The sequence below is a fragment of the Hypomesus nipponensis genome, chromosome 16, assembly GCF_054491055.1.
Source record: "Hypomesus nipponensis isolate SF chromosome 16, ASM5449105v1, whole genome shotgun sequence".
Lineage (NCBI taxonomy): Eukaryota > Metazoa > Chordata > Actinopteri > Osmeriformes > Osmeridae > Hypomesus > Hypomesus nipponensis.
In genome coordinates, this window is record NC_140376.1 from 3357501 (window position 1) to 3367500 (window position 10000).

Genomic DNA, 10000 nt, shown 5'->3' on the forward strand with positions numbered 1-10000 from the left:
AGAGAGAGGGGGGGGGGAGAGAGAGAGAGAGAGAGAGAGGGGGGAGAGAGAGAGAGAGAGAGAGAGAGAGGGGGAGAGAGAGAGAGAGAGAGAGAGAGAGAGAGAGAGAGAGAGAGAGAGAGAGAGAGAGAGAGAGGGGGGGGGAGGAGAGGGGGAGAGGGAGAGAAAGACAGCGAAAACGACTAATTAAAAACGATGTCGTTGCAAGGAAGTGGAGAAAAGACCGACAGAGGAAGAGAGAGATTTTGGGAGTTGGGAGAGCGAGGCGATGAGAAGTGTATAGATTTTGTTATATTAGTATCAGTTTAAGGCACACCTGCAGTTGGGCTACACCTTCTCAGGGTGATTAGATCCAGCACCGTCGGGAATTTCCCTTCCAATCCACAGCGTAATTAACGAGCAGATTGGAAGAGCAATACCTCCTCAGAGGATCACAGGAACATTGTTCCGTCCTCTCCCTTCATCTCAACTCCCGCCACAACCACATGGCAAAAGCTGGAGAACGGAAAAGCCTGCCAAATATTCTGTTTTTCTCGCACGGTCAATTTATTTCTATATACATTTATTTATTAACAGTTTTATTTTCGTTTTACTTTATATTTCCCTCCCCTTCTTCTTCTCCCCAGGCTTGATGTTTTCTTTGCTGGCCAGGAGCTCATTTCATTATGCCGTCTTCTTCAGTTGCCTCATTTTTGATTCCTATTGAATTACGGCCAATAGAGGATAGATGTGTGTGTTACGGTGTGTGTGTGTGTGTCTGTATGTGTGTGTGTGTGTGTGTATGTGTTACGGTGTGTGTGTGTGTGTGTGTGTTACGGTGTGTGTGTGTGTGTGTGTGTCTGTGTGTGCACCATCGCCCCTCCAGATTCCAATGAACACCCTGGGACATTCAGTGAAGAAAAACATCTTGTCTCTCTTACATTATTCATGACCCCCACCCACCCCCACCCCCACCCCCCCTTCCCCCCCATCCACCCCCACCCCCCCACACACACAAACACTCCACACAGCCCACCTTTCATTCTTCATATCCACATCTAAAGAGGAATGGGCGACAGTTGCCTAAGTGGCTGCCTCATTTCTACATCCAAGACTCTGAGTGCCACTTCATAGAGGACTTAACATCAACCCGTGCTCTCGACCTCCTCTCCCAGAGACGTTGCCCCTCTGATTGGCTGACCAAGCCCTCTGATTGGCTGGCCGAGCCCTCTGATGGCTGGCCGAGCCCTCTGATGGCTGGCCGAGCCCTCTGATTGGCTGGCCGAGCCCTCTGATTGGCTGACGAGCCCTCTGATTGATTGACTGACCGAGCCCTCTGATTGGCTGACCAAGCCTTCTAATTGGCTGACCAAGCCTTCTGATTGGCTGACCAAGCCCTCTTCCCTCAACCACAGAGCCTGGCTCAAAAGACTTGTTTTCCTGGAAAAAGGGGCCCTTGTTCGACCTCCACGTGACCCGGATTCAAGCGGCGACCCGTGAAGAAAACAACGACGCAACGAGCCACTGACCACGGGGAAACGCCACGGCGCGCAGACACGACCGTGACGTCCGACCCCAGGACACTGCTTCTCTGAGCGGGCTCCACCCACTCCGAGCAGCTGCCTCGTAGAACACGCCGTCTGAAACACCTTGTGTTGGGCCGCGCAACGAGACGAGGTGAGAAGCGAGTATTTTCGTAGCGCCGAGGGACAATTGACCTTTTGCTGACAGCCCAGCGCAAAGCTGTGGTGCTGCGGAGCTTTGAGATCCCCCGCCTGAAGCTGTCTCTCCTTGTGACACAAAAACCGTGTTCTTAACAACACCAGTCAACAACATTCTCTTCTCAACCAGGAAGAACTTTCATTCAGGATAAAGTTCTTAAACTCAGCTGCATCAGAGAGAAGGACCAAGCCGGATGAACTGAAGCAGTGAGATTGGTGCTCAGAGAACCTGGGAGATGATGGAGAAGGGTAGGGGTGTGTGGGTGTCATGACTTATAAGAGGAAGTGGAGATGTTGGATTGGATGTCTAAAGTACAGTACATCCCTGTATAACACTTTTTCAGAGTCGGAGATGCCCAGAGCTTGTCCACTAAAGCTCGGAGCGATGAGTCAGCAACCCCATAGACACCCAAACAAGCACACACACACACACACGCATACACACACATACACACGCACAAGCAGACACACACACCATTCCACAAACAAGCCCACACACAAACACAAACATTCTGAAGTTCTTGCCAGAATTCCCCCTCTTCTCCTCCTCCTCTTTACCTCCAAGGGGTATGTGGCACACATCAGTGTTTACCACACACACACACACACACACGCACACACACACACACACACACACACACACTGGCAAACCGTCCCCAAGGATTATATCAAACTGCAATTTCTGGGCCATCAAGCCTGAAGCAGGGTAGGATCTAATCCAGCCAACTGTAGTTTAGAGCTGGAGAGGCAGGGATGGTGTTTCAGCTGCGAGGCGAGGCGAGGAGAGGAGAGGCAAGACGCTGCCTCACCAAACCACCAGCACCGTCCTCCTGGCCCTCGGCCAACTCCCTGATCTGCACTGCCATTGTGCTGCCTGTGTATCCTGGCAGTCAGATTCACGTACGACGGACAAAGCACACCAGACGTGACCACCTCGAGGAGAAGTCCCCCCAACCACACACACACACACCACCCCCTCCCCCCCCACACCCCCCCCCCCCTCCCCCAACTCCTCCGAGTCTTTATCTGTCAACCTTATTTGTACAAATGCATTTCTTGTTTTTTTTTTCCTGCTTTTGCCACAGGCGTTTGGAGGCTTTGCCCTTGGTGCAATTTACAACATAAAATCAAAAGAAATCAATGGCAGGTACCTGCTTCAGAGCCTAAATGATAGCTTAGAGGAAGACTGAGGTTGAGGAAAAATGGCTTCATTCCCAGTTGGTTGAATAATGAATGTAAGCAGCATGGCCTTATCAAAGTAGATAGACCAAATCTGCATTTAGATGGAAATGTTTTTACCAGCGTAAACCCCATGAGACCAGCCTTTGTTTGGAAGTAAGTCAGTTTTCCATTGAGGGTTCTTTCCCCCGAAGAACCTCTGGGTAATGAGGGGAGGGGCCAGGGGGGTGTGACCAAGCAGAAGGGGAGGAGCTTGTCCCCTTTGGCCATTAAGGGCTGAGTTGTGAAGACAAGAAGCCTCTCTCTCGTTTTCTCTCTCCCGCTTCTTTCCATTCTTCTCCTTCTTTGCCTCTCTGCTTTATCATTGTCTCTCTCTCTCTCTCTCTCTCTCTCTCCCTCTGTCGGTCCCACTCCCGCAGTTTTTCGTTCTGCTGAATAACAGACGCCGTCTTGATCGATGGGATTGTCAACTTTCTCACATTTGTCACTTTTTTTTTTTCTTTTCCAGAGCACACGCAAATAATAAACTTCTGTCGGAATCCTTTATCAGCCCGACACAGCACTTGTTTACAGCTGAGCCGGCCTGCTAATAGTCTCTTCCACTGTAACATCAACGCAATGACATACATTTCTCTCTATTCTTCGCCTGTCCCTCCACTAGTCTCACCTGTGATGGGCTTTCCAGTGAAAGCTGCTCTTGTGTCTCATTAGGCGACAGGCAGACATGCATGCAGCTCTGGGTGGTCTCCTGTCATCCCCACTGACTGCGTGTCAGGTATTTACTCGTGTCTTGCATCGCCTGTCTGAACCACCTGGCAGCTGATCTCTTAGTCAGGTGCCGGGCCCTGGGAGGGGAATCGAACCCGGATCTCCAATACGTTACAGTAGGGTGACCAGACGTCCGCTTTTACCCGGACATGTCCTCTTTTCAAGACCTAAAAAATGTGTCCGGCAGGGATTTCCAAAATTGTCTGGGATTTTGCCTCGTCGGATGTTTGTGTTTCTGTTACGCCCTTACAAGTTTTGGAAAGGGTATCTCCCTTACATTCCACCTTCTTGCGTGAGCTCTGACTGTAGAGAGAACGGTCCTTTTGATCAGAGACTGCAGCATGCAATACGACCCCCCCCCCCCCCGGCCGACGCGATGAGGTGTCCTCTTTCTCACAAACTCAAATTTTGGAGCTGAAATAATCGCACTGTTGATTTGAGGTGATTGTGTTGTGGAGTGCTTGAGCAAAAACACTTCTCAAGACTGCATGCAGAGAAGGATCTGCAGGCAGCTCAATATAGAGCCTGGGGGTTTGGGAATGTTTTATATGCGGTAACCTGATAAACGTTTCTGAATCAGTTGGAGGAGTATGAGGAGAGTAGGACAGGGGATACAGTAGGGAGAAAGAGGAGGAGATTAGGGGAGGAGAGGAGGAGAGGAGGGAAGGAACGGAAAGAAGGCAGTGGTGGGAAACCAATCATGAGAAGAGAGATACAGAGACAGATAAATAGAGAGAAAGAGTGCGGGAGAGAGAGACAGAGAGAGGGGGACAGAGAGAGAGAGGGAGACAGAGAGAGAGACAGAGACAGAGACAGAGAGAGAGAGAGAGAGAGAGAGAGAGAGAGAGAGAGAGAGAGAGAGAGAGAGAGAGAGAGGGAAATAAATGAGATATGTATCCCTGCAGTTGCTAACTCCCCCAAACCATCCTTAATAATTACCATGGCAACAGAAGCACTACAAGCTGAAATGGGGAGAATGTTCTGATGGGAGGAAAACACACACCCATGCACAGACACACACAGTGGAAGAAATCAAGGATTTCCTATGTGCTTCTGTTAATGACAGAAGATTAGCTATTGCCTTTTTTGTTTCATACATTCTATCTTTTTACTCATACAGAATGTGTTAATATGGTAACAGATATTATGCATCAATGACAGTCATGTATAGACCAGGAGTTAGCAGTGATCAGGCCTAAAGTACATTCTGTAACCGGTTGGAGACCAGTAGTGGGGTCAGGAGGCCTGTCGCGTCTTAGGTCCTAGGTTCTACAGTCCTGTTATGGAACCGATTTAATGAATTTAATGGAACCACTGTGTCTATGAACTAGTCATTATTCATTTCAAGGTGCACATTAGTGTATTTCCGATCCACTCGTGGTTTAATACTTATAAACACGGAAGCTAAACATAAAGTCACTCCGTTTGAGTGGTAGAGGACAACAATTTGTTCCACAAGCCACACACACATACATACACACACACACACACACACCTTAAGCACCATGGTTTCCTCACTGACAGCCAGTAGTGCCTGTCAGATTAAACAAGCGTGCGTGTGTGTGTGTGTGTGTCACACAGCTGGAACCCACAAGCAGCCTTGGAAATGACATTCCCATGCTGGCATTTTCCTCGCAGGAAATCTTCCGACTGGGACCCGCCCCCCGCCCCCTCTCCTCTCGTCCTCCATCTTCCCTCTGTTCCTCTCCCTTCATCTCCTCTCTCCTCTTCTTCCTCCACTCTTCCCCCTACTGACTCTCCTCCTTTGTTCAACGGCCTCCTCCCTGTCCTCACCCTTTTCTTCTTTGCCTCCTCCTCCTTCCTGCACCCCACAAGCAAGGCTACACCAGGCCATGCCAAGGCCAAACCATGCCAGGCCACGGCTACACCAGGCCATGCCAAGGCTACACCAGGCCATGCCAAGGCCACACCATGCCAGGCCACGGCTTTTCCGACAATCCCACGCTTGTGCCGTGACTAATCCCCGACCCTTGTGGCATTACGATACATTTATCTGGTGTGGCACGGGGCCTTTGGACCCCCTGCCTTGGACTCCTTGCCTTGGGCCCCCTGCCTTGGGCCCCCTGCCTTGGACCCCCTGCCAACACCGCTGTCTCTGCCCCCCGCCCGTCAAACAGTCTGTAGGGCAAGCGTCAGTGCCCTCCCACCCCCCACCTCCATACTGTGCTACATCACCTATCTTCACATCAGTATGTTCATGTACATACTCAGTGACCCATGAAGGAGGGTGTGTGTGTGTGTGTGTGTGTGTGTGTGTGTGTGTGTGTGTGTGTGTGCTGGCGTGACACACTCGGCAAAGAGGAAGCAGGGTGTGTGTGTGTGTGCTTCTTGGGCAGCGTACCACCAGCGCTGGTATGTGTGCGTGCTGAGCAAGTTTCCTAACTCTCTTCCTGGCACACAGGCAGGCAGAAACACACACACAAACACACACACACGCAATATGCTCCAGTCACGTCTCCAGTGGTGAGCGACCGCCCCGCCGAGTCAAGGCAACCCAGGGCTCCCACAATGCTTTGCTGTTTCTCCGGGCAACAATGGCTTGCAAATGGCAGCGGGCTGGGCGGGGAGACAGGCGGGGCACCTGGGGTGTGCTAGCGAGGGCACCCAGGGGGCACAGAGCGCATGCAGGGCTGAGGCGTTACACACCCCCCCCCCCACCATCACCACCCTGCAGAAGCAGGGGCTGCTGTGCTGGGAAGATAAGAGGTGTTTGGGCCTGACTGGGAGGCCAGGTCACAGGGGGTGCACAGTCCTACACAGCCCCACACACCACCCACACCACAAGCACCCCAGAAGATCCTTTTGTGTGTATGTGCCACGAAGGAGTGTATGGCCATATTAGATGGAACTACAGGGAGAAATAGAGAGGAAGAGAGAGATGCAAATAGACACAGATAAGACAGACAGAGAAAGAAAGACAGAGAAAGACAGATAGAGACAGGCTGAGAAAGAGAGTGAGGATTAATGGATGGATGGATGGATGGAGGGATGGTTGGAGGGAGGGAGGGAGGGAGGGAGGGATGGATGGATGAATGGAGGGAGGGAGGGAGGGAGGGAGGGAGGGATGAATGGGAGGGAGGGAGGGAGGGAGGGAGGGAGGGAGGGAGGGAGGGAGGGAGGGAGGGAGGGAGGGAGGGAGGGAGGGAGGGAGGGAGGGAGGGAGGGAGGGAGGGAGGGAGGGAGGGAGGGAGGGAGGGAGGGAGGGAGGGAGGGAGGGAGGGAGGGAGGGAGGGAGGGAGGGAGGGAGGGAGGGAGGGAGGGAGGGATGGGTAGCTGGAGGGATGAAGGGATGGATGGATGAAGGGATGGATGTCTAAACAAACTTGACAGTCCAGCACAGGCATTACGCTCTCAAAACCGTCAGTTCTTCTCAGCCTTCAAAGGGAACACCGACCAAGTGAAACTGCAAATACTGGAAATAGCTTCAGAAGCTTCTGGAGATTAAGGAGCATGCGTCTATTTCTGCAGGAGAGCAGGGGAGGGATGAGGAGGCCTGGGAGGGAGACGCGGTCCCCTCCCTCTGGTCGAAACGCCTCCAAATTCGGCTCCCCCCCCCACGCACGCACATTTTTTTTATTTTTTATAAAAAGATGTCGAAGTAATTACCGGGAGATAAAACGATGGGAATAAACCACCTCATGGCTCAGCTGTGAGACCTGCCAACTGCCTGAGCCCCTCTGAGCTTTGGGCTGTGTGTGTGCGCACAGGCGTGTGTGTGCACTGTGTGTTAGTGTGTGTGTGTTCCACTGCAGGGGCAGTTCAGCTATGGGTGACCAGGGAGTATAGAGGCAAGGTAATTACAGAGTCTTAACAGTGGGTGGAGGCCAGGGAGGCTGCGACTGACCTGGCCTCGAATATGGAGACTTGGAGGCTGAGAGAGACAGAGAGAGAGAGAGAGAGAGAGAGAGAGAGAGAGAGAGAGAGAGAGAGAGAGAGAGAGAGAGAGAGAGAGAGAGAGAGAGAGAGAGACAGAGAGAGAGACAGAGAGAGAGACAGAGAGAGAGACAGAGAGAGACAGAGACAGACAGAGAGAGACAGAGAGAGACAGAGAGAGACAGAGAGGGACAGGGACAGGGAGAGAGAGAGACAGAGAGAGACAGAGACAGACAGAGAGAGACAGAGAGAGACAGAGAGAGACAGAGAGGGACAGGGACAGGGAGAGAGAGAGACAGAGACAGAGGTACACTCACCACAGCCTAGAGACTGGATCAGGAGAAGGCCCAACAGAGACTGCAGTCCACACATAGACGCCCCAGTCTGCATCCTGGACCTGTGAGGAGAGGAGAGAGGGAGACAGAGAGAGAGAGAAAGGGAGAGAGAGGGGGAGACAGAGAGAAAGGAGACTAAGTCAGCTTTGTCACTCTTTGACAGCTTAAAAATTCAATGTCACAATTGTTGGCTGAAATCCAACATCCATCATCCTCCGATGTTGAAAGACGTGTTTACACACACACACACGCGCGCAAAAACACACACACACACACAAGCACAGGGGCACACTGTGGCGTACATTTGAAAACCGAAAGAACTTGACCATGGCTCTGTTCCCATGGTGACTGTTACACATGGCACGCGTTTGACTTTTTGCATCGGAGCTCCAAACAGACGAAGAGCTGGGAGACGTCCGAGGAGGACGGCGGCGGCAGAAACACGGGGCTGCTCGTTTGAACAGGATTACCGGTGAAACCTATCCCTTCTCCCTGCGCGCAAAATAAGGTGTTTCGACCGTACTCAAGTCCACACCTGGTAGGAGATACTATAACGGTCATGTCTGGTCTTGTTGTTTTACAGGCTTCTTACGATCCCTGGGCTATCTGTTAGTTTGTTTTTAGTCTGAACTCTGCAAAGAGTTTCTCAGTTTGCGAAATGTGCGCGTGAGTATGTTTGTGAGTGCGGAGGGAGAGAAGGCGCAGATCCACAGCGTGTGAATAATGGATCTTACAGGATGGGAGAGTGGGCCGGGCCAGGCCCCTGGCTCTCAGAGGCCACGTGAGCAGATAGGAACACAGATAGCTGGTGTCCGTTACAGCCCGGCCCGGAAGGTTCTGTCAGGCTCAAAGACAAGGCAAGGACAAACTCCCACAGGCCCAGCCAGAGGCCTGGTGTTTGGCACTTGGTCCAGACGGGGAATAATGTTCTGTGTCTGGCCTGAAGTCAGTGAGTAAGTGTGAATGTTGGGAGGAATATCTTTCACAGAAACCTCACCTTGCAAGTGTGTAGGTGAGCTCGAGGGCAGCCGTGGGGGGTATCTCTGAGAGCAGACATGACTGAGAGGTGATGTTGAGGTGAAGTTTTGTCTCATTCTGTTGGAAAATCTCTCCTGAGGGTCTCACTGCCACACAGACACTCATTTGTAAAAGATCAATACTTCCTTTACTAGCAGAGTAGTCTCTCTGCCTCTCTCTCTCTCTCTACTTCATCAATAGCAATGGGTCTATTTCTGTGCCCTCTATAGGTCGCAGTCACAAAACAATCTGCCCTGTAACCTTAGACTATCACTCTCCTTTTCTCTCCATCTCTCTCTCTCTTTCTCTCTTTCACCCCCCCACGTAACCTTTCTCCATCATCTCTCTGGCTCCTCTCCCTCCCTCCCTCCCTCCCTCCCTCCCTCCCTCCCTCCCTCCCTCCCTCCCTCCCTCCCTCCCTCCCTCCCTCCCTCCCTCCCTCCCTCCCTCCCTCCCTCCCTCCCTCCCTCCCTCCCTCCCTCCCTCCCTCCCTCCCTTCAGCCAGGACCAGAGCAGTATTCTTCATCTCCAGGGCGACCTCTGAGCTACCAGCCTGTAACCTCCATCACTGTCTTCCCTACAGCTCCAACACTCAGGGGGATATCTGTTAATTGTATCTTCTGCCTTTGACACACACTGTTCTCCCGAAGTCTGTATGTGCATGTGTGTGGCATTGTGTGTGTGCGAGTGGCGGTGTGCGTATGTGTGGTGCTGTGGGTGGTCAGGGAAGTGGGGGTGGCCAGCACACTGAGAAAGTCCTCTTTGATCAACGCTTCCTCCTTCGGTCCAGTGAAGGTGTTCCGTCTGGGCTATCAAAGGCTGGTGTCTCCTGTCAGCCTTGTCTCTTGCCCTCTCCTTCTCCCTCCTTCCCCTCTCCTTCTCCCTCCTTCCCCTCTCCTTCCCCTCTCCTTCTCCTCTCCTTCTCCTCTCCTTCTCCCTCCTTCCCCTCTCCTTCCCCTCTCCTTCTCCTCTCCTTCTCCCTCCTTCCCCTCTCCATCTCCCTCCTTCCCCTCTCCTTCTCCCTCCTTCTCCTTTCCATTGCCCTCCTTCTCCTCTCCTTCTCCCTCCTTCCCCTCTCCTTCCCCTCTCCTTCTGCCTCCTTCCCCT

The 10000-nt window shown here is 52.3% G+C and overlaps 1 protein-coding gene across 1 annotated transcript in view; it reads right to left on the reverse strand.

Moving 5' to 3' along the window:
* Positions 1 to 10000, reverse strand: part of ncanb (neurocan b) — an 84041-nt gene that overhangs the window by 51383 nt on the left and 22658 nt on the right. Inside the window, exon 2 of the mRNA XM_084675447.1 lies at positions 7859 to 7938. Coding sequence (XP_084531573.1) covers positions 7859 to 7931 — 73 coding nt within the window. The 5' untranslated portion in view covers positions 7932 to 7938. The remainder of the gene's footprint in view (positions 1 to 7858; positions 7939 to 10000) is intronic.